General features: G+C 38.2%; 1 protein-coding gene across 8 annotated transcripts in view; it reads left to right on the forward strand.

Moving 5' to 3' along the window:
- Positions 1–24,456, forward strand: part of ptpn13 (protein tyrosine phosphatase non-receptor type 13) — a 101,106-nt gene extending 76,650 nt beyond the window's left edge. For 4 of the 8 annotated variants that reach the window (XM_055179715.2, XM_073871471.1, XM_073871468.1 and 1 more), the window contains 25 exons: positions 2,823–2,966; positions 4,246–4,339; positions 4,729–4,814; positions 4,912–5,080; positions 5,722–5,936; positions 7,882–7,980; positions 8,172–8,479; positions 11,465–11,615; positions 12,044–12,199; positions 13,367–13,538; positions 13,878–14,088; positions 17,020–17,105; positions 18,620–18,681; positions 19,022–19,177; positions 19,271–19,436; positions 19,528–19,617; positions 19,711–19,811; positions 20,276–20,331; positions 22,140–22,237; positions 22,320–22,468; positions 22,627–22,717; positions 22,877–23,214; positions 23,305–23,520; positions 23,619–23,681; positions 23,793–24,456. In XM_055179715.2, the coding sequence (XP_055035690.2) occupies positions 2,823–2,966; positions 4,246–4,339; positions 4,729–4,814; positions 4,912–5,080; positions 5,722–5,936; positions 7,882–7,980; positions 8,172–8,479; positions 11,465–11,615; positions 12,044–12,199; positions 13,367–13,538; positions 13,878–14,088; positions 17,020–17,105; positions 18,620–18,681; positions 19,022–19,177; positions 19,271–19,436; positions 19,528–19,617; positions 19,711–19,811; positions 20,276–20,331; positions 22,140–22,237; positions 22,320–22,468; positions 22,627–22,717; positions 22,877–23,214; positions 23,305–23,520; positions 23,619–23,681; positions 23,793–23,870 (3,555 nt within the window). In that variant the 3' untranslated portion in view covers positions 23,871–24,456. The remainder of the gene's footprint in view (positions 1–2,822; positions 2,967–4,245; positions 4,340–4,728; positions 4,815–4,911; positions 5,081–5,721; positions 5,937–7,881; positions 7,981–8,171; positions 8,480–11,464; positions 11,616–12,043; positions 12,200–13,366; positions 13,539–13,877; positions 14,089–17,019; positions 17,106–18,619; positions 18,682–19,021; positions 19,178–19,270; positions 19,437–19,527; positions 19,618–19,710; positions 19,812–20,275; positions 20,332–22,139; positions 22,238–22,319; positions 22,469–22,626; positions 22,718–22,876; positions 23,215–23,304; positions 23,521–23,618; positions 23,682–23,792) is intronic. The other 4 variants (XM_073871469.1, XM_073871475.1, XM_073871470.1 and 1 more) reach the window with 3 other exon arrangements.
- Positions 24,457–24,814: the final 358 nt, after the last annotated feature.

A 24,814-nucleotide genomic window follows, 5' to 3' on the forward strand; every position in this document is an offset into this window, starting at 1 on the left:
TACGTGTACAATAAATAAACTTTTCATCAAATGCAGAACGCGATTTCCGAGCTTATTTACACTGTGTCCTAAACTAGAAGCTATCTGCTTAAGTCTGATGTCACACGACACCGCTTCTGCGTCCAAACGCTTTATCAGATGCCTAAAGCAAACCACAATCGATACTACACTCTTATGCCCCATTCATTTTACACACAGCAACAAAGCGACATGATGCCATTCATTTTAATGAAGAGCTGGCGACACTAGCAATAGTGACCGTTGGCGACCGGATGGCGCGTGTCCAGCGCCGAGACAAAGTTAAGAAAATTTTAACTTTATGCATGTGATGAGCGACTTTCGGGAGCGACTACAAATGAGAACAAAGCAGCACTTCCACGTCATCAATCTCTCGTCAGTTACAGGAGTGGACGGTACTCATTTGTTTATGAGAACAAAAATAAGAAACACCTCCTAATGACCTCATTGGAAGAGATGGGTGACATACCGTGACAAAGTCACTTGTAATGTGTAAGGGGCATTTTACTTTACACTCACCGCGGGTGTGCTTTAAAACTACCGAAAAATCACATTTGTAATGATGAAATCCCAGATGACCAGACAGTGATTCATCTTAAATGAATCATTAAAATATTAGTGTTTCGAATGCCGTGAGCCTAAAGAATGTAGTGTACACAATTAGTTTATAAAATGTAACGTCCAGTAGACTTTCGCAAAGAATCAATAACAACAGAGTCCCTCTATAATGTAGATTATTTCTAATAACAAGCAAAATAAAATAAATTAAATTAACTTTCAGTTTAAATCATCAACTATTACACTAAGCTAACGTTACTGTGTACAATTACTGTATACAATGTTAGCTAGCTACAGATCCTTAAATTTTTGCCTGGTTGCTGAACCTCTCTTTACACATCTGAGATTTATGCTCGCCATTTTCCATCGTCTTTAGGAAAGCGAAATGTTTTTATTCTCGAAAAGGTATTTGTTCCAGAGGTCAGTTTAGCCACTAGCCAAACTAAAAGCTAACTTCGTTTCAGGTGCGTAACCATGGCAACACGTGTGTGTGTGTGTGTGTGTCCGACATAACCGTCTATAAATAAATAGCACTCTTACCGTGGGTTCACACCAGCCGCGTTTGAGGCGTCAAATTCGTGTTTACCGCGTCTAGTTTACCGCTTGAACATTTTGTGTTTACTCGCTTCATTCACGCGTGAAAGACGCACGTGAAATTCTGGTTATCGAGACTTTCACACGGAAATTTGCATCATGGGAGGGGCTTTTGCGACTCCGGTTGCTTTCTGTAATCACGTCACTACTAGAGCAAGCTCCTAATTGGTTAATCCGGTGCGTTTTCCCGCCAAAGTTCACATTTTTTGAATTAGACGGAATGAGGCGGAATTGCGTCTACAGTGCTAAACGCCTCATTCGCGCCGCGAGACCTCCAGACGCGCGTGAACGTGTCTTTACATTGACTTAACATTGAAATCACTCGCGCTTGACTCTTCTACCGCTGCTGGTTTGAACGCAGCATTAGAGTTTGTCGTATCGTATGAAGCCAGTGGAGGCTTGGACCTGGAACCGTTATTCCTTACGTCATGACATGACAAAAGGATACAAGTGTCCAGCGATCTGCAATTTGTCTGTTAGCATTTAAAGAAACGAAATGTAAAATGTTGCATGCTAAGGCGAACATCACTCTTATAATTGCTCAGACTTGAACGAGATTATGAACGTCTATTACTTGTTTTTTCGTGTTGCACTTTTTTGGGTCATAGTGTCAGAGCCCATTTTCATGAATTGCGTTTGAGTGGCACGCCTTTTGGTCGTGCAATACATATGCCAAAGTCCAATTTTGCATGCATTGCATATGATATGCCAGTCCTTCCCATTCACTTAATACCGTGCATCTTTTTGTGGCATTTTATGTATTGCTTTCTCTCTTTTTTTACCATTGTCACTTGGGGTTGGGGTTAGAACAACTTTCTGTTACATAAAATGACATCCTAAACTAAACCCAAATTCTAACCCCAACTCCAAGTGACCATGGTTTAAAAATAGACACAAAAATGGAGAAAACTATAAATTAAATTACATCATATAACCCAAATTTAACCTAGAAAAAAATAAGGAAAAAATGGGAATGACGGGTGTATTATATACACAAAATTGGATGTATTGCCTTTAAAAGTCATGCTATTTATACGCAAGTCATGAGAATGGGTTGGAGTTACACAAATCTGTCTAGTAGCCCCAATTTGAATAGGGTGGCCATACGGGCCATTTTCGCCGGACACGTCCTGGCCAGGTTTTCTGGATTGGTCTACCGCATACGTCATTGAGGTTTAATAGTTCATGTTCTATTTCAGAAAAGCAACCATTACATTTCAAGGTAAGAATGATTGTATGTCTTAAATACATAATAAAATTACTGAAATGTGAGAACCTCGATGAGGTCGACCAGTGCAACTTCCAGAGGATGCACCCGAAGTCCTGGCCAGGACGTGTTTAGCGAAAATGGCACATATGGACACCCTACATTTGAAGCGATTTCAAAAAACAGTTTAGGATCAATTGTAGTTACACCTTAGACTCGCACATCAGTTGATCAAACACTGATAGAGAAATTTGAACTGCTTGTGAAAACGCCTCCCTCTCTTTTCCTTACCGATTGCATTTCTTGAATGTAAATGCAATGCAGTTTGGCATGCCTACGCCGACAACCCTCCAGTAACCAGGCGCGTTTGGCCTGTAACCTCTGACCCTTGCATGTGTACGGCAATGCACGGCCTTGTATTAACCCAGCTCTTTTCTGTTCACAGGGGGTTTCTCCCACCAACGTCACGGAGACATTAAATGCTAGTAGCCCAGAAGTCAATAGCCTCCAGCCTGGAGATCTATTTGACCTTGAGCTGTCCAAAATAGACAGCAGTCTGGGCATTAGTGTCACGGTACTGTTTGGAAAGGTTTCCGCTCTCACTTTTTTCTCCTTTGTTTCTCTTTTACTCACTTTGCGTGTGTGTGTTGTTGTTTTTGTCCTTAGCCCTCCATGCTTTTTGAAGCTCTTCGTTTGGCTTCAGTTTTGGGGAAAGTAGTTTTGGCTCTGTGCATGCAGATTTTTACAGGCATTTGAATTGACTCCTAACGGTAAAGGCAAAGACCGCAGGTACAGCAGAGCGTACAAAAGCACGCAGCTGAGACTACGCATCACACTTGCAATTTTGTTGTGTGTAAATGGAGGTCCACTTATGCCTGCATGGATTTGCATTTGCCTGTTTTTCAGTTTTGCTCTGGTGTGATTTTGTTTGCAGTGATGGCTTTCTTAAATTCATAAGCATGTGGCTTTATTCTGTAGACAAAATTTTAAATCGTATGGTTCTCAGAAATCAGGGGGTCGGCCTCTTTTATGTTAGGGTGGGTGTTGCTTGGGTTGAATTATTTAAAGGGACACTCCACTTTTTTGGAATGTACTCATTTTCCAGCTCCCTTAGTTGAACGTTTGATTTTTGCTGTTTTGGAATCCATTCGGCCGGTCTCCGAGTCTGGCGGTGCCACTTTTGGCATGGCTTGGCACGGTCCATTGAATCTGATTAGACCATTTAGCATTGCAAAGAGTTTAGATATTTTTCCTATTTAAGACTTGACTCTTCTGGAGTTACATCGTGTACTAAAACCGACAGAAAATTAAAAGTTGTGATTTTCTAGGCAGATATGGCTAGGAACTATACTCTCATTCTGGCGTAATAATCAAGGACTTTGCTGCCGTAACATGGCTGCAGGAGGCGCAATGATATTGGGCAGTGCCCGAAAATAGTCCCCTTAGTAACTTTTAATAGCAGGGGACTATTTTTGTGCACTATGTAATATCATTGCGCAGGAATATTATGGAAAAAATGTTTTTTTTTTTTTTTGAGTGCGATGCTAGTGGTCTGGTCGGATTCAATGGATTGTGCTGGGCTATGCTGGGAGTCGTTCAGCCAGACCGGTATATGGGCTGAATGGATTCCAGAGCAGTAAAGGTCAAATGTTTGACTCCGGGGGAGCTGGAAAATGAGAATATTTTCCGGAAAAGTGGAGTGTCACTTTAAACTTATTCTCTTATTTTATCAATTAACAGTATTTTTTAAAGGACACTGTCCAGTAAAGCTATATTTACTTACAGTAAAACCATGACAGAGACCTAGAATGTGAAGGAAATACGTCATCCCTTTTTATCAGTTGTATTAATGTGTTTGTCTGTCGCAGGGTGGGTCGAACACAACGGTGAAACATGGAGGGATATACGTCAAAGCTGTCATTCCTAAAGGTGCTGCCGAGCTGGATGGGAGGATAAAGAAAGGTAAAAAAAATTGTCATCATTTATTTACCCCTGAGTTGTTCGAAACCTGTATTAATTTTCTTTGTTCTGCTGAACACAAAGAAAGATATTTGTAACCAAACAGTACTGGAGCACCACTGACTTCTTTTCCTACTATGGAAGTCAATGATGCTACAATACTTTTCAATACATTGTGTTCAGCAGAACAAAGAAATATAACAAATTATAACCGTAACAACAATTAAGTATCATTTGTTGCACTGAAATTATGCAAAAGGTCATGGGTTCGAACCCAGGGATCACACATACTGATATAAAAATGTATACATTGTAATGCACAGTTAGTCGCTGAATGAGATTAATGCATACAAGATATATTTTGTTGTGAATTATTACTTCTTGTCTTACAGGAGACCGCGTGGTGGCCGTAAATGGGAAAAGCCTTGATGGAGCCACTCACAAACAGGCAGTCGAGATGTTAAGAGACACCGGCCAGGTGAGATTTCTCTGGGTGTATTGTTAATGATGTCACACGCGTATTCTTCAAGGTTCATCAGTGCATTGTTTATTTCGATGATTCTCGTCGTACCCAGGTGGTGCATCTGTTACTGGAGAAAGGTCAGCCACCATTAGACAGGCTTCACGCTCCCCTGACCCCTAAAAATACTTTAATGCTTCAAAACCAACCACCTGCTGTGCAGGACACAGCCGTACAAGAGCCGACACCGGTGAACAAAGAAGAATACAACTTCATGACACCAGGTGAGGAGTTATAACTAACTAGTATGCAACTAGACAGGATCCCCCAAATTCCTGATTGTCAGGAAAAAACACATGGTGACAAAATAAAAACTATAAATGTGAAACTAGACCACAAAACCAGTTACAAGGGCATTTGAAACTGAGATACATCATCTGAAAGTTGAAAAAATTGGCTTTTTATTCATGTATAGGACAATATTTGGCCGAGATACAACTATTTGGAATCTGATGGTGCAAAAAAAAAAAACGAAATATTGAGAAAATCGCCTTTGAAGTTGATGTTCATATAAAGTCCTTAGCAACACATATTACGAATGATAAATACATTTTTGAAATATTTACCGTAGGAAATTTAAATTTTACTTGATATCCTAATAATTTTTGGCATAAATAAATAGATAATTTTGACCCATTCAATGTTTTGTTAACTATTTCTACAAATGCGACTTATGATTGGTTTAGTGTTCCAGGGTCACAAATGTGCAAAAAGTTGTTGTAAATATACATCACATATCTGCATTTGGCAGACGCTTTTATTTTGTGAAATGCTAATGGAAAAGAGGGTACTGTTATGGTTATACCAAAGATTGTGGATAAAACAGTTGTAATGTAATTCTCTCATGTTTTTTCTTCCTGATCAGATAATACATTTGTAGTTGGTTTGCTGAAGAACACATCCGGACTTGGTTTCAGCTTCAGCCGAGAGGAGAACGTCCCCGGAGAGCCTGCAGGCTCCAGCATGGTTCGGGTCAAAAAGCTGTTTCCCGGGCAACCGGCAGCCGAGAGCGAATGCATCGAAGTGGGCGACGTCATCGTGCGTGTCAATCAGACGTCACTTAAAGGACTGTCGCAGCATGTATGTTAAATCAATACATAGATTAACAAAACAATTTCTTAAAGGCTACATATCATGAAAAATGTTTAAAGGAATATTCCATTTTCTTAAAAGAAAAATCCAGATAATTTACTCACCACCATGTCATCCAAAATGTTGATGTCTTTCTTTGTTCAGTCGAGAAGAAATTGTTTTTTGAGAAAAACATTGCAGGATTTTTCTCATTTTAATGGACTTTAATAGAGCCCAACATTTAATACTTAACTCAACACTTAACAGTTTTTTTCAACGGAGATTCAAAGGACTATAAACGATCCCAAACGAGGGATAAGGGTCTTGTCTAGCGAAGCGATTGTCATTTTTGACAAGAAAAATAAAAAATATGCACTTTTAAACCACGGCTTGTCGTCTAGATCCGGTCGTGATGCGCCGGCGTGGCCCCGCGCGGTACGTCGTGGCGTTGGGAGGTCACAGAGGACGAACGCGAGACTCCGCCCCAGTGTTTACAAGTGTGTTGAAAGAGGACCATTCCTATTGTTGTTGTATGTCAACTGATACTAATTAATGTCTTTGTGTCTGTTTATTGGTAACAATGGTCCGCAAATGTGCGTTTTATATATGTAACACGTGACCTCCCTACGTCACTACGCATTTACTTTAGGTCGCGCTGGACCGGATCTAGACGAGAAGCTGTGGTTCAAAAGAGCACATTTCCATTTTTCTTGTCAAAAATGACAATCGCCCCGCTAGACAAGAATCCCATGCCCCGTTTGGGATCATCCAGAGTCCCTTGAAACTCCGTTGAAAAAAACTGTCACGTGTTGAGTCAAGCGCCAAGTGTTGGTGTCCATCAAAGTCCATCAAAATGAGAAAAATCCTGCAATGCCTTCCCCAAAAAACACAACTCCCTCTCGACTGAACAAAGAAAGACATCAACATCCTGGATGACACGGTGGTGAGCAAACTATCCGGACTCTCCCCTTAAGAAAATGGAATATTCCTTTAAGTGCTATAATTGCGTCCCCAGTGCTTCTATCAACCTAGAAAATGTAAAAAAGATCAACCCAGTAACTTAGTTTGGGTAAACCATTTTCTGCAAGCATGTGAAAAAATATGTGATTGAAATGTGGCTCCCCTTGTGATGTCAAAAGGGGATAATACAGCCCTTTAATCTGCACTATCCAACCACGGCACTGCAATTAAGTGTAGAGATAAGCTGATTTGCATTTTAAAGGACACACCCAAAAACGGCACATTTTTGTTCACACCTACAAAGTGTCAATTTTAAAATGCTATGTTAAATTATGTATGTGGCATTTTGAGATAAAACTTTACATATGTACTCTGGGGACACCAAAGATTTATTTTACACATTTTAAAAAGTGTTGTGAAATGTCCCCTTTAATTTTTATGAAGAAATCTAAATCTAGAATGCCATCATTTGAATAGGTAAATAAAAATGAGCATTGACTCTTGGCTTCATCTTTCTTTTGATGAAGAACTTACAGTAAGTTAATTAAGTATGGTCTGTTTTTTATGTGTACATGAATGTATGCACATAGTCGAGCTCACTGTATATTTTTTTGACTCGTACATGTACACAGACATTCAAAGCATGTGCATCAAAATGCAGTGCATCCCCTGGGCTATATACTTAATTATTGTATATGCACATGCGTGACCTATGCATACAATGTACGTGTTTTTACACGCTTACAGTACGCGCACTCTTCCGATGAAGAAATTTGCATCAAGCGCACTGTACACAGACCCTTGCCTACACGTAAAAAATGGCCTATATAAACATGCTAGTTCATTTAGCAAATGCTTTTATCTAAAGAAACGTACTAATGAGGAACATCACAAACAATTCATCATGTTTATTTATCAAAAGTCAGCAATACTCAAAGTGCCGCAATGCCAGGTCAACTATAATAAATGTTTATTTCCTTTTGGTGTTTCTCAGGATGTAATCTCTGCTCTGAGAGGAACCGGACAAGAGGTGACCCTTTGTTTGTGTAGACCTGATCCAGGGGTCTTACCTGAGATGGACCCTGCCTTTACAGTAAGACTTTAATATATCAGATTGAATACACATGACATTCTTCTCATCCACCTTGAGGAATTACCTCTCACAGTCACAGATAAGCATAAACACATCCACATACAGTAGAAAACCCCACTTAACTATATTTTTGCTGTAAAGGCATCCAAATCTCTATCATCTATCCTAAAAATCACACTTGCCTCCTCCAGACCCCTATACCCTCTCCACGAAAGCAAGTCCATCCCAAGCCTCAACCTGATCCCAAGCCGATCTCCACGCCTCCGACAGAGCGCAGTCAGGCATTGGGCCTGGTGGAAGAAGCTCTGGAAAGGTCACTCATGAAGTCACCCACTCGAAGAGACAGTTATAGCGACAGCACGGATGACGATGAGCTGGAGGAGGCTTTCAGCCAAGCCAAGGACCGCAGACTCAATGCCAACGCCAATCTGGACGACACTGTGCGGTCGGCGTATTATTCACCCAGCCAGTCCATGTCTAGACCTGAGATCATCATAAGGTCAGTAATTTTTAGGATTTTCACGGAAGGGTAATTTTGTTCTTTCAGATTTAGGTTTATGTTATCTTTACTGACTCTTCTCTCCGGTGGGTCTTGATTGCTCACGTGACTCTGGACTCTGTTGTTATATAACTGTTGTTTACACTGCTAACGTCCGTGGTTAGCAGTCAAAAACAAGCTGAAGATCACTGACATCATCTCTTTGCAGGACTTTCGCTTAATGTTTGTAAGCACAACATTAATACGTGTCTTCTCTCGGGTGGAACCACCCAGAAACGCACGAAGTAACGAAGTGTTTAGCTAGTAAATGTGTATATGTCAACTTTCAGCACTGAATTTACAAACATAAATGTTTATTCCGGTTACTCCGGTTTCCGTCCACTGTTCAAAGACGTGCATGTAGGTTAACTGGAGATTCACTTGTGTATAGATTAACTTGCCATTAATATAGCCAAAGATGCTGAAATGTCATTTACATTTTAAGCCAAAATTGAGGCAAAGACACAAACCTGTCCAACAAGATCGTATGTGTCACTCTTTAAAACACAATGAAATTGAAATTAAATAATTTTTGGGGGGAATTTTTTACAACCATAATCTTTTTATCGCTAATCTCCTCAACGGTCTGTGTTTACTTCCGGACACGAGGAATGGCATGATGGCGGAGTCTGGGAAAAGATTGCAGCTTTTAACAAATGGCAACATGACCCAACTTCCAACGATCCAATCAATTCTCGATGGACATTCAAGTACCACCCTACTTTTTTTTTCATATTTCAGAAGCTGCTTCCCTCAGATATATTGACGGGGAAAGACAATCACTACCTTCGTTTTTTTGTGACTTTAAAGAGCACCTATTTCGTTGCTAAAAAACAACGTTATTTTGTGTATTTGGTATAATACAATGTGTTTCAGTGGTCACTCTCTTCCTAAAACGCACAGATTTGAAAGCTCTGTGTCCCTGATTGGCCAGCTAATCTGTACGTTTTGATTGGCCTGAATAACAGGAGTTAAAGCTCACGTAACACACGCTGTTTCTGCATTTCTGATGTTAATCTGGAGTACCTATAGAGTAGTATGACATCCTTTATATCTCTGAAAAGTCTTTAGTTTAATCAGATTTATAAAAGAAAGATTAGCTTTACAGAATCTTTCCGATAACGTACGAAAAAATGAAGAAGGAGGAGTTATCAACATCAACAGCATCAAACACACACGCAAAACTCCGCTGCTACCCCGGATAATAAACTATATCCATTGTTTCCATAAGGCTGGATGTCTTCTCCTTACATCCAAAAACACACTTCTTCTTTCGTGCCATTGTTGACTTTTGAAATTAAACAAAGCTGAGTGGCGTGATAAGCTGTTAGCAGCTCTAGCGTCTCCCGCTGATTGACGGGTGGGCGGGATTTTCCAGGGGAAGTTTTCCGGTGGGAGCCCATATAAAGAAGTGATGCGTATCGAAAACCCCTGAAACGTCAGTTAGAACTGTAATCGAAAAAACTTGCTGAAACTTGTACGAACCCTGGCGAAGTGCGTTCGGCACAGAAATACTCTGTAACACGTCCAACTGCTGTTTTGACACTTTGCCTACGTTTAGCATGAGGAAACAACTCTATAACTGTGTTAATAAGTCAGAATGCTTGAAATACCATTAAACCCCCTCTTTAACTTACAGGCTGTGAGTCCGAAGCAGGAGGAATAATAATAATAATATTGGTTTTGTCTACATCACCAATCCCCAGGAAGTAAACTGTTGCCTACAATCCGTGTGTTTGTTATAGTCCAAGAAAATTAGATTTACGTTGAAGACGATAACTCGCGGCATAGTTTACTTTGGGGTTTGTACCTTTTGCATATTGTTAAAGCAACACTATGTAGTTTTTTACCTTTAAATAATGTCTCTAAAATTATTTCAGTGATAGAACAACTTTTAACTGGACAAATTGTACTGTTGCTGCAATCTGAGCAGCCTCCTAGCTGCTACAAGCACACTCTGAAAGTGGCGGTGGAGGGTAGAGCACACAGCCCCGCCCCTCCCCCTGCCTGCAGAAGAGTGTCTGATACCAGGCACTGTTGCGCTTTTCAACCACATGGGGGAGCTGTAAGTCATTTTTACATAGAAACTACATAGTGTTGCTTTAACATGTACTAATACACACTTACACACCGAAGGAAATGTACAATCGTAAATCCATTTAAGCCCAATTTTACTTTTGCGTCGAGCGCCTACGTCGTACTCTTGCATGCACCTCTCCAAAATGTAACAACGTGTCAATTATACGCAGACCGCAGGAGCTGAGATTGGTTAGTACCTCTCCCTCAGGTCAAAAAATCTGCGATATGTAACGTTTCATTTCCTCATACACTTCTTACGGTAAAAGGAAAGCTGGACCAAGCTGAAGAGCGATATTAAACAAATCGGGCGGTAACAAAAGTTGCTGTCTATTTGCCGCTATCACTGCTGATGTTTTTGCCCACTAGTGGTCTGCATGTTGACGTGGATGATGCAAAAGTATAATGCGTATCCTACAGCATATAGGGTGAAACCAATGGGTGAAAGCCAAACCTACATTCACTCTGCCTTTACAGTTAGATTTATCAACCTGACATTTTACCTCTGTATATTTGTTATTGTTTTTGTTTTTTTGTGCTGCGTTAGTCATTTTCATAGCTGCATTACATCATTTACCAACCTTTTATTTTTTTTGATAGGGGCTACGCACCCATTGACCAAAGTTTTTTTCCCAGAAAACAATCAAAATAAGACATCGGCCACCACATACTACCAGTGGATCATGAAAGAAAGATTAAGAGGGAGAGTCCATACTAGGCATTTAAACAAATTCAGTTACAGGTTTATGTCTTGTTGACATAAAACATGTCTTGTTGATATTTATTCATTCTATTAATATAAATGTAAACAAATAAAAAATTTAAATAAAATGTCACTTAATATTGGCATGCCATATCTCTATCTTCCAGCGATGTGGATAGTCCTGTACTCCACATGTCATCTCCAGCCCTGCCTGAGGGAGGAGTCCTGAGCCCAAGTCCAGACCCTCTTCCTCCACCACTGCCAAACCCCATCAACCTCAGTCTTCCAGACCATGCCAACGAGGAGGAGCTTATTCCTGTAAGACCTTTGGATAAACAGGGACATATCATGAAAACCTTTTTCCATGTTTAAGTGCTATTATTGGGTCCCCAGTGCTTCTATCAACCTAAAAAATGTGATAAAGAACAACCAGTAACTTAGTTATGGTAAACCAGTCTCTGCAAGCATGTGAAAAAATAAGTAATTGGAATTTGGCTCCCCCTGTGATGTCAGAAGGGGTTAATATCGCCCCTTAATCTGCACTATCCAACCACGGCACATTTTTGCTCACACGCAATGGCAATTTTAACATGCTATAATATTAATAAATTATCTATAAGGTATTTTAAGCTAGAACTTTACATATGTACTCTGGGGACACCAAAGATTTATTTGACTTTTTTGGGGGGGTTAAAATTGTGGGTTTTACTCTAAACAACTGTACATTTATGTATGTGTCATTTCAGGAGGTGGAGCTGAAGGTCTCTCTGGTTAAGTCCGATAAAGGTAGTTTAGGGTTCACGCTTACCAAGGGACCTGACAGCAACTGCTACATCCATGACATCATCCAGGACCCCGCTAAAGAAGACGGACGACTGAGGCCTGGAGATCGCATGATAATGGTATAGGACTGCACATAAATCTACTACAGTCTTGTTTGACATTTAATGGGTTTTGAAAATTTGGTTCGGTACAGCTGGTTAAAGACATTTGTGACCCTGGACCACAAAACCAGTCAAGTCACACAGTACGAATAGTTGTACCAATAGCCACCAAAACATTGTATGGGGCAAAATATAAATATAATAATATATAAATTTATAACCTTTATTTAACCTCCTAAGACCCGAGCTTTAGTTTGTTTTTTAGATTTCTTCCAGCTATTTTGGGGTTAGAAAGAACCAATAAATATAATAACCAAATATTTTTCTTTGAACATGAAGCAGTGGAATTGTCCATGTTTGTGTACAACACGTTTAAGTATTATGGTGCAAACAACAAAAAAAATTGTGATGTCCACTGTGAATAAATAAACAAACACACATATATATATATATATATATATGAGAATGAATGAACAAATAAATAAATATTATTTGTTTATATATATATTTTTATTTATTAATATAATATAATATAATATAAATCACTACGATATTTTACAAAGATATTTTGTAAATTTCCTACCATAAATATATCAAAATGTATTTATCATGAGTAATATGTGTTGCTAAGGACGTCATTTGGACAAATTTAAAGGCAATTTTCTAAATATTTTAACCATCACATTCCAATTTTTCAAATTGTTTTATCTCAGCCAAACTTGCCATATCCTAACAAACCATCCATCAACGGAAAGCTTATTTTTTCAGCTTTCCAATAAAATATAAATTTTCTATTAAAAAAGGACACTTATGACTAGTTTTTTGGTCCAGGGTCACATTTGTCAAAGGAGCTAAATGTCCCATGAAATGTATGTTTACATATTTCTATTTTAAAACAAAAGGTTAACGTGACCCTATGTGATCCTGCCTGAGAAAACCCAGCTTAAGTCATCATGCTTTCTACATAAAATCATCCTACATAATGTTAAGAACATCCTGTAAAAATAAAACCTTTAATACTGATTAAGTAAGGCCATGTTACCGATTGAAAGATTGATATTTTGATATTTTGATGCTCCAAATTAGAAACGTCACACAATTTAAATGTAGGAATTGTGATTTAATGCATTAATTTAATGTTGCAAACATTGTTTTTAATTTCTGTTAATCTTTCTCTGTTTATAGGTGAATAACATTGACGTGTCCGGCATGAATCATACAGAGGTGGTCAACTTGGTGCGTGCAGCCCCCAAAGTCGTAGACCTCGTGGTGGGCCGTGTTCTAGAACAGCCTAAACCACCAATAGAGGCTCACCTTCTGCCCGACATCATGTTTCAATGCTACGACGAGTCTTTAGGTAATGAAAACATCCAAATATCAGACCGCTTCCACTCAGTCCTGCACTAATGTTCCACATTTGTGGAAGACCCAGAATCCAGTTGGGCGAGTACATGTATTATCTCACCGTCAGAGGTCAACGGGACCTTACTGGATGACGCAAAAACACAGATATCCATCAGTATAAACAAAGCCCACCTGGGTTTTACTGGAAAAAGAGCTCAGCTTAGGAGTGTCGGATTTCAGCTTACTGAAAGAGGGAAAAATAAGCCGGGTTGTTGTTCTCTAGTGTGGTGTTAGAGACGGGTACTGCTCATCAAGATACATCGAGTGTTTATTCTATGGGCGTTTGTTGTAGGTCTGGTTCTTGACGGAGGAAGTGACAGTGGGTTGGGCTTTCTGTACGTGAAGGACATCGTACCCGGGTCTGTGGCTTCTGCGGAAGGCAGTTTAAGAAACCTGGATATCATACATTACATCAACGGAGCTCCAACGCAGGACCTGACATTGAGCGAAAGCTGCAGACTCCTGCAACTTTCACAGAAAAATCTAACGCTTAAAGCTACCAGGTAAGTTACGTGTCCTGCATTATTAGCTGAGACTAAGGCATTACACCTGATAATAAAATGCATTTTGGTTGATCGGATAATAAGCGGACGACGCTAAATACAGGTGTAAATGGGGTGTGAAACATTTTGAGCTCGTCCACTTTCGAACACATTCAGAGGTAGTTGAAAACACATTTGACCAGATTGCTTTTTTGGTGTGGACACTCATGTGGTCGAAGGGCCACCTACACTTCGCCTATTGATTTAATGTGTGATGTACCGAGCAATGTTTTTCCACCAGTCCTGACACTTCTAGTGTTCGTAGCGTCTTTAGGTCGTCATTGCAGCGTAAAACGATTGCGGCTGCTTTCCTCCTCTTTAATTTTTGTTTTTCTTTGCCAGTGTGTAAAAGTTGCGCAAGCTTATTTCATCAAGTAAGCATTATGCGCGCTGTTTATGCGCTCCACGTGCCTTGCGGTTTTTGCCGCCTACAGCACCACGCGTGTTTGAAGGAGAGCTTTGAGTGGAAAAGCGCCCGACGCTAGTGCTGTGACGGATCACAGTTGATTCGGTTAGGTTTGCATGCGATTCGCGGATTAACACGCAAATTTAAATAGGGAAAGTTTATCATTTGCACGTGTTTTAAAGGCTTGCAAATGTAAACGTTCAAGTGATTTTAAACAATTTAACCGCAAAAAGGCACTAAAGTACACAGCTTTCTGTACGCACAGACACACATGCGGTTGAATGTGTCCGTCCAGCTCCAGTCAGGCATGATAATCCTTATTCCTTTCAAAGATCAGAACTCTTGATGTGTAAACTTTAGAGAGTTGCGCTACTGTGTCTTATACTATAGTCCATTAACATACATTTGGTGAAAAGAGCAATAAAAAACAACAACGTTTTTATGTGGGGCGACGGTTAATGCTGCGCCGTTTTGAATTCGCCCTCCATCTGTGTGTACACGCGAGTTTAAGTGCACTCAAAAGTGCACACACGGAGGGACGCGTTTCAAAAAGCTAGCTAACATAAAATCATTCTGTTCTTGACAGGGCACATTAGGGGTGGGCGATAAACCGGTAGACATAATTAACCGGTAGAAATTTGTCAACCAGTAGAGATTTTGGACTATCGTTTCTATCGAGGTTACGCGCTCACGTCACGCTCCTGTGCGCGTGCTCGCGAAAACGTAACGTTTGTACACGTATTTAAGCACTGCAGTTTTAAAACAAGTTATTTTAAGCTATTGAAACACAGACAGCAGATCTGTATGCGTGCGTTCTTTATGTGTGTCAGGACTCAGGAGCGGAAAAGTCGCGCAACCGCAGCTTTTTCTGTCTGTGAGGAGCGCGCAAGTCGCGCGACCGCTGCTCATTAAGCTCGTGAGCATTTTCCGCTTTATTGGCCTTAAATACACATATGCGTCAAAATTCCCGTCTTTGCAAGCATCCTCATAAACATGACCAGTTAGGTCTTAAGAGAAAGTAAACAGCTAAAAGAGAAAGCGCATGTGTAACAGTGTTTTGGAGAGGGACTTTGGTCTTAAAGGGGAAGTTACCTAATTTTGCTCCTGTCTGTCACTCGTGTTAATCAAACAGCATTGAGAGAAAATCTCTCACTGCTCCTGATTAAATCACTTTTCTACCTTAAATAAAAATATATATAGGCCTATACATACATGAATAATTTTTTATTATCATTCTCATATCATTGACTGTTTATCTTCAGAGAGCTTGAGCTTTGTTTGTATTTATCTTCTTTCTATGCTTGTATATGTTTTTTTGTGAGAATTATGAACATTTCTATGGTATTAAAGATTTAAACCTTATTAAAACATAAAAAAAAACTCTACCGTGATACATATCGTTATCATGATATAAAATTAATCCTATCGTGATAGAAGATTTTGGTCATATCGCCCACCCCTAGGGCACATACAAACAAAATGATCGCGACAGTATTCTTTTTCTAATAAAAACATTTGTTTATGTCTTAAGTGTATGTATAGATTACAGTCAGAATTTCAGAAACCAGTCTGTGCTTATTTGGTCTTAAAGAGACAGTAACCTCAATTAACTTAAGTCTGGGTAATTCATGTTAATCAAAAAACCCAAGACAAAGAAAAAATCATTTCTGTAACTCTAAAAAAATAATAATAATAATATTTAATTCATACAATAAAGACAGTGTTATTAATTTATTAAATTCATTTGATTCGATTTCTGTACCTATTGCTAATTTTAGACTTTACGTAATGTGCAACTTTGTTCTTTTTTATAAATGTTTGTAATTTCTTTATTTGTCATTAGATTTGTCCTACCACTTTTTTTGCTGATCCGAAAAATAATCAGATAAGTGCCTTTAAAACCGTAATGTGATCCGAATTGTGAGTTTTGTGATCCGTTACACCCCTGTCCTACGTCATTCGCGTTTTTCTATTGTCCAATCAAATGAGGGGACACCACGTTGTGATGGAAGTTTACAGTTAGTTGGAACAACCCGACTGCAGTCACTCACTGTCTCGTGTGTTTGTGCACCTCTTGAGTGTCCTCTTTTTAAAGTTTCGGGTAATATGACTATTAACAGCAAAAGAGCGCTCACTCTTCAATATTTGATTGACAGGACAGCTGCCTCGGTGGTTGTCTAGCAATATAAAAAGCCACGCCACACTGCCTTTTTTGGTCACTTTAAAAAAGAGCAGTGTGGCGCGCCTGCAATTCCAAGCGTTTAAAAGCCGTTTGGTGTGATTGGCCCCTTAAACACCAGGTGTGAACTGACATGCGTCTCTCTCGTACACCTGTGATCCGATCTACCAAAACGCATCTTAATACTGGGTGTAAATGTCCTCGAAAAGGCACTTTTAATGGATTTGTTTGTTTACTGATACTCTTGGATTAATTGAAATGTGTTTTTGGATGGCCTCCAGCATCTAACTCCTGTGTATCTGTACAGGGATGGAAAGCCTGTTTTTCCGGGCGAGGAGGAGATCTCATTACTAAACAATAACCTTAGCCCTAAAGTGTCCCAGAACGTGAACGGTGAGCGTAGTGTCACAAAGTTTTTTGCTCCAATTATTCATTTTTAGTTGAGTAAGAGTAGTTAGTAGGTTAGTTAGCTGCAGGTTAGTTGGCATATGGGTCAGTGACGTGATGTAAATTATTTTGTGTCTGTATGGATAAATTAAATGTAAAAGGGTTAAAATTTCAAAATAAATTGCTGATTACTTGCATACATTCTCTTTTTTAAAAACCAAGTCTAAAATTTCTGGTTTTATTTCATTTTGAAAGAATATTTGGGGGATAATTGCAAAAAAATGTCAATGTGGTGTAACTAGTATTTTTTTATTAAAATATAAATATATTCATAAAAAATTTGGAATTAAATATAATCATCTAGTTTAGTGTAATTTGATTTTTACATACCTTTTTACATAATTTGTCAAAAATTATTTAGAAAACAGAGCTGTTTTCAGCATATGTCAGAACAAATATTATTACAATTTTGTATGTTTTTATGTTATAAAATGTTAAAAATGTTTTTTAATATTATAAATATATTTTTACAATATATTTTTTGATGGTTACGCTTACATTCCATCAAGGTAGATAAAATATTAAATATTTCTCATTCTTTGGCACAATTGGCGGTTACACCATTTGACATTTTCAGGTCCATTTTAACTTTCATAATTTCAAATTTCAAATTTTCTGCATGAAATTAACATAAAGAAAACGAGTAAAAATTTTTTTTCATCTTGCCAAACTCTTTTTGTCACTGACCCATATAATGGCAATAATATAGTATTAATGCATATTGTTAAATAGTTTGCAATTGATTTAAAGAATTTAATGCATTGAAACTTATTTAATAACACATTTCTATTACAATTTTTGAATCTTTAAGTAAATCTCTTTTTCAAATAAATGTGAAAATCCAGCTAAAGTCATTTTTTGTGATTTACCTAAAACAATTTCTACAGTGCATCATTTAAAGAGCATTCTGTAAAAATATAACCTTGATGTCTTTAATATTGACTTGAGTAAGTAAGGTAATGTCAAAGATTGAAATCAAACTTTGATGCTCCAAATCTCATATCTTATAGTTTGGTTTCACTTTTTTTTTTAATTGTTGTTATCTGACACTTCCTAATAATTTTGTTCACATTTAATTCAGCATGAATTAAATGTATTATTCATCTAAAAAATGATTCATTCAATTTACTAAATTTTTAAGGTGGGTGGTTGCAATCAATGTGATTAAGCTTTATTTAGACAAAAAATGAGAAAGAAAAAATAAAATAAAATAAACTTTTGTTTAAATATAGCTTAAATGGATTGATTGCGACCACTTACTTACCTTAAAAAAATTTAGTAAATTGAATGAATACTTTTTTCAGTGTAACTACACCTGTCAATTTTTGCATATGTAATTATTGTTCTTTATTGTTATTTTTAAATTACAGTAATCTTGCCATTTTGAGGAGTTTTAACTTTTCATGAGTCACTTCCACACCATGACCTCGTTTCTCTTTCGTTCACTTTTTGTGTCATAGGTTATCTCCATAGCAACAACCGTATTGACCTAGAGGCCCTATCCGAAATCTGTCCGCCTGAGGTAAGGACTTGTATTCGTGGTAAACGATTACCTAATATTGATCGGGGCAGCGTTCATGATTTAATCTCTAAATAGACAAAGATCAGAAACTTGTTAGCCTTGTCAAGAAGACTTTACGGTTTGGCTGCTATTTTGTGTGATACTGGAAACGTACCCTGAAACCTAAACCGAGCAAGGTCGAACAGACAGATCCGATTTCTTTAGTCTGTTAGTTGAAAGAGACACGGGTGAGAGGAACGCAACTTGTTTATCTTGATACGATTCGGTGAGTATTGATCATTTCCATCAGTGAATTTTATGTTGTTAAAATTAAAAACTTTGTTTTCTGTCTGGTTTTCAGGAGCAGATTGTCAAGCTACAGTTAGATAAGCCACCAGCAGGGGGCCTGGGCTTTTCTGTGATTGGTGGCGAGAGGGGCATTTTCGTGAAATCAGTCACCCCTGGGGGTACAGCAGACACTGAGGGCACGCTTCAAGTAGGCGATCGACTACTAAAGGTACATCACCTTGCTTTTTTTTTTTTTAGAAAAACGTGGATCATAAATCTGACTGCGTTTGTTCATCTAACTCTGTGTGTTTGCCATATACAGGTGAATGAGGATCTGATGGTCGGCGTTTCTCATTCGAAAGCCGTCACCACTATCCGTAAAGCTAAAGGTTTGGTGCACCTCATCGTCTCTCGTCCACCTGACCAAATGCCCAACACGTACCTGAGCCTCCTGCCTGTCAAATCCAACGGTGTCCATGGCAACAACGGTACATGCAACACCTGCAAAAGTCTCGTATTTACCTTTACAACAGAATATTTGGTGATCTGAAACTGAAAAGTGTTTCTGTAATGCCTTAGATGTGAGCGAAGACAGTGGGGTGAAGACGAAGCTTCAGACACCATCAGAGCAAAGCAGGAGTAAGAACCCACCTCCACTTCCTCCGATAGGTGGGATCACAAGTGGCTGAGCATAAAAAAACAACACAATGTGTCAGAAGAGTTTCTGTATGTAAATGTTTGATCAATGTTTGTGTGTTATAGACTATGACTCTCTGGAGAAACTGAAGGTGACGGAAAGAAGTGCAGATTTATCAGAAGATACTGACTGTGATGGCTCTTCTCTGCCTGAAGACTCACCAGAGGTAACTGGTTACCCTTTACCAAATATATTGGATATAACAATGTGGCACTGCTTTTACTATGAATAGGGGACAATGCAACGCTTAATGTATTTGCTCTGGCGATGGAAGTCCCGCCTTCCAATTAAAAGAACCAATCATCTGTTGATAAATGCGCATTGGCTGAAATTACCTTGTGTTTTTTAATGTAATTTGAGTTTAAGAAACAAAATTTATAATACAGTTGATCGGAAGTATGTTGTTTTATTGTGATTTTAGAGATATCTGTCTTTTCCCATTCAAGTAAGACTTTAGTCTTGCATGACTGAAATTACTGCCCCAGAGGCGTTGCAAACATTGCCGTTTAGAGGCACAAATTTTTCCCTAAATGAACTTTGTTTTTACCTACAAACAAACTTTGATATCAAATTGTTCAATATTGGCTAAAAATCATAAAACATTTTATTGAAATGTTTTAATTTCCCCAGACGTCTCGGAGAGCTGCGTGGATAGAGGAAAGTGTTGATACTCCGCTGAATGACAGGTGAGAAAGACCAAAACCCATATTTAAATCATATATATTGTTTAGGAGTCAAGATGTTTTTATATGTATATTATTATTTTATTAGTTAAACAAGAATAAATTGTATTCTTTTTTTAGCTAAATTTTATTATTTTATCGCAGTCGGGAATAACCTTGTATTATGTTCAAAACTGCTGCTATTTAGAAAAACTTTTTTTTAAAATTAAACACTGCATTGTCGGATGACAGATGATATTGTAGATGATATTGTAGCTTTATATGTGACCCTGAAACATACTTTAAAATTATAGATTTTTTGTTCCAAATATCAAGATCATGTTCCATAAAGATATTTTGTAAATTTCCTACTTTTAAAAATATTAAAACTGTGAAATTAGTGAGTGGATTCAGCAAAACCGCGATCAAAATTGGTGCTTTGCTACACATTCCTAGGATATTTCCTATTCACGTTCATGGTTTATGTAAACGCTTACAACTTCCCCCATTTTGTCAATAAGGTCATTACAGTGGTAAGCCAGTAGAGAGCAGTGCACTAAAACAAACATTTTCATTAATATGTGCTGCTGTATACAGTCTTCATTGGACTTTGACCTTTAAATGCGATTTTCTTGTCTGACATTAAAACGATCACATCTTATGCAGTAAGTTCATCGCATTACGTTTTCATTAATTTACAGGTTATAAAGTTTATTGTAGCTTTGTGGGCACTCACTTGGTAGAAATATCATGTTGTAAAAGACGTTGTGCTACACAAATGCATAAAACATTATTTTTATGAATACAAGACCACGTTTATAACAGAGACATTTAAAAATGTGTCCGCCACTTCATTCATGATACTGTAGATGTGGGGTTTAGTTAAATCATTTTGGGGGTGTAAGGATCTAAAAAAGTTTGTCACAAGCACTTTTTGACACTTTAAATAATTAATTTGCATTTGAACCATGTAAAAAGAAGTATATGGAGATTTTAAATATAATGATATGGAACATTTGAACCTGATTTCAAGTCACATGTCAACTGCTGCTCTCAAATGTGGGGTCCCCCAAGGCTCCGTTTTGGGGCCTATTCTGTTTTTTATATGGTCCCCTTGAGATATGTGGAGATATTTTTTAGAAAATGTATTTCTTTTTATTGCTATGCAGATGATGTAAAAATTTATCTGCCTTTGAAACTAAAAGATTGCTCTTTAGCGCCTCGATTGCAATGTTTTGAGGATGTAAATGGCACAAAATTTCCTTAATTTTGATTAAAAGAAAACTGAATTTATGTTGTTTAGTCCGCGGGGTAATTGTGAAACCAAGGTGAAACCTTTCCTGTCTCTTAAAGATTTTCAAAGAGTTGTTCATATTTTTATTTCAAGTCGCCTCGATAACACCAATGGCCTCTACACCGTTTTTAGACTGCAGATGGTCCAGAATGCGGCAGCTCGCCTGTTGAAGGGTACACAAAAGCGGGAACACATCACCCCCGTTCTTGCATCTCTTCACTGGTTGTCTGTCCATTACAGGATACAATTTTAAATTTTGGTACTTGTTTTTAAATCCGTTAATGGCCTAGCACCAAGGAATCTCTCTAATCACATTAATGTTTATGCCCCGCCAAGAGCACTTAGGTCTGCTGACCATTTACCTCTAGTTGTTTCACGGTAAAGTTGAAGAGCAGGGGTGACCAAAACGTTGACTTTGGGTTTTGGCATAAATTCTAACATGAGGTTAAATCACATACAGACCTCTCATTAGTGAAAAGATTTTCTTTAAAATGCACTTGATCTCATGAGTTTGTTCTTTTTTCTGCTTTTGTTGTAGTTCAATGCAGTCGTCAGGTCAGCTGGATGATGATGATGACATCACATGGGGCAGCGATGAGCTGCCGATAGAAAACATCAACTCTAAATTTACTGAAGGTTGGTCACTCATTTATTTCTCAGGCAAAAATAACATTTATTTCGTATTACTGTGGATTTTAAAGTTTAGACACTCTTTTAGATGGACCAATAGTCACAGAAGATGAGTTGACCTCTCTGCCGCTGGTTCGGGTTGTTCCTGATGGTCAATACACGTCCAGTAAACTCAACAGTGTGGTGCGCATGATGAAAGGTCTGCTGGAGCATAAGGTTCCTCTGCAGGAGTTTGAGGTAGGATAAACAGACTATATCACAGGTTATAGAAATCCGAGTCCTGATTTGCAAATAAAACCTGTCCAACAGTTTGTAGAAATATTGTTGACTTAGGAATCATATACTTATTAAGACTGTTTACATTTTTTTTATGTTTATATGTGTTTCTTCTAAAGAACCTGCAGAATTTGCAGCCCTTAGATGACTGTTTGGTTGGGCAGACCGAAGAAAACAGGAGGAAAAACCGATACAAAAACATTGTCCCATGTAAGTGTGAGGAAAATTGAATCATGATTACATTTAAATTCCTATTAATTTTAAAGGAACTTGTGGCCTTATGCTCATGATAGACCCAAGTTGATTCTTATCTGTGTCTATCAGAATTTTTTTTATTTTTATTGACTAATTTTTTTTATAATGGATCAGTCGACACAACAAGGGTCAAGTTGGGAAAGGATGGCGGCTACATAAATGCCAACTTCATCAAGATGCCCGTGAAGAATGACAACTTCATGTACATCGCATGTCAGGGGCCGCTGCCCACGACGCTGGGCGACTTCTGGCAGATGGTTTGGGAGCAGAAGTCCAACGTGATCGCCATGATGACACAGGAAGTGGAGGGAGGCAAAGTGAAATGTCAGAGGTACTGGCCCGACACGCCCCACTCACCCGAGATGGTGAGCGATCGACTACAGGTCACTCTGGTTAAAGATCAGCACTTGGACCACTTTGTCATTCGTCTTATAGAGGTCAAAGATATCCAGGTTAGATATTTTTCACCACTTGTACTGACTTACATGCTCATCTTCGCAAAAAGCACATGCATATGCATAATATGTGACCTTGTCTTGTAGACCAATGGTGTCCAGAGAGTAACGCATCTGAACTACACTGGCTGGCCTGATCATGGCACTCCTACCCAACCTGAACAACTCCTGACATTTATTTCTTACATGAGACATATCCACCAATCAGGACCCATCGTCACACACTGCAGTGCAGGGATTGGCCGATCAGGAACCCTTATTTGCCTAGACGTGGTTCTTGGTCTCATCAGCAAAGATGTAGATGTAAGTGTCACCGGGTTTGATGATCTCACGTTTGGTTATTATAATAGTGTTATAAAGCATTTTTAATAATTCATTGTATGTGTTCCTCACTTCCTTAGTTTGACATATCAGATGTGGTACGTACCATGAGACTCCAGAGGCGTGGCATGGTGCAAACAGAGGTAACCTTTATAAGAGCTTTACAATAAACTGCAGTATTAAAATAAAGGTGCTAAATAGGGTTTCTTTTGCAATGTGTATGCTTTTGTTTAACATTTCCTGTTTTTTTTTAGGAACAATATATTTTCTGCTACCAGGTCATCTTATATGTGCTCAGATGTCTACAGGAAGAGGAGAAACTCTCAGGTTAAACGTGGACACCGACTGCCTTTCTGCTCTTTAAACAGGGTCACAAGATGAACTTAAAATAACAACGCGCTTCAATCATCCGACGTTTCGGATGCAGTTTCTTCTTTGTATCAGGGCTTTTTGACCTTTCGAACAAATTTGTCTTAATGTTTTAGACGTCAGTGACGTATATGATTCTTGCAGAATTTTGTGTATTTTTATCGCTTACATTCTTGACCATCGGCTGCTACTATGAAACCATTTATTTTATAATTTATCGTTTTTTTTGGTAAAAGTTTTTATAGATTCTTTGAAGATTATGGATCAAATATAAAAGAAAGGAAATCATATTTTTCTTGTGGCACAAATTTTTTCTTGTGTATATTTTAAACGAATGATGCTGGAATGGGTGTTGCCTTGACAGAATACATGACAGTATTTGCTTTGTAAATCTTTTAGAAATCACTGAGTGCCAGTGGTAAGCGAAGAAATGAAAAGTGTTATATTTAGTGAGATATATTTATCTTATGAAATCTGTTGAGATGTTTTTAAGCTGTTACATACTGGACAATTTGCAATTTGTAAATAAAAGAAAATCACTCCTTTTAAGTTTCTGTTTTAATTGATGTATTTTTTGCCATACCTGAATATGTGGAAAATAAAATGAAAACACATTTTGATTTAAAGAATGACTTTAAATAGTCTTTAGAGAATGATAATTAATGTTTGTTTATATTTTTATATATTTCGTTTTTATTTTTGGTATAAGTATATAAAATAATTAAACGCAATTATTAAAATATTTTACTGCTTGTTGTAATGTATAAATAATTGCCTGAACGTGCGCAGAAGCAGGCTTGTGGTAGAAGGTATACAGCTACTGCCAAATCTCTTGAAATCTCGCCGGATAGTTTTATCCTCCTGAGCCTACCCCAAAACCTAACCCTAAACCCAACATGTCAAGGGA

Source organism: Misgurnus anguillicaudatus, chromosome 9 (assembly GCF_027580225.2).
Source record: "Misgurnus anguillicaudatus chromosome 9, ASM2758022v2, whole genome shotgun sequence".
NCBI lineage: Eukaryota > Metazoa > Chordata > Actinopteri > Cypriniformes > Cobitidae > Misgurnus > Misgurnus anguillicaudatus.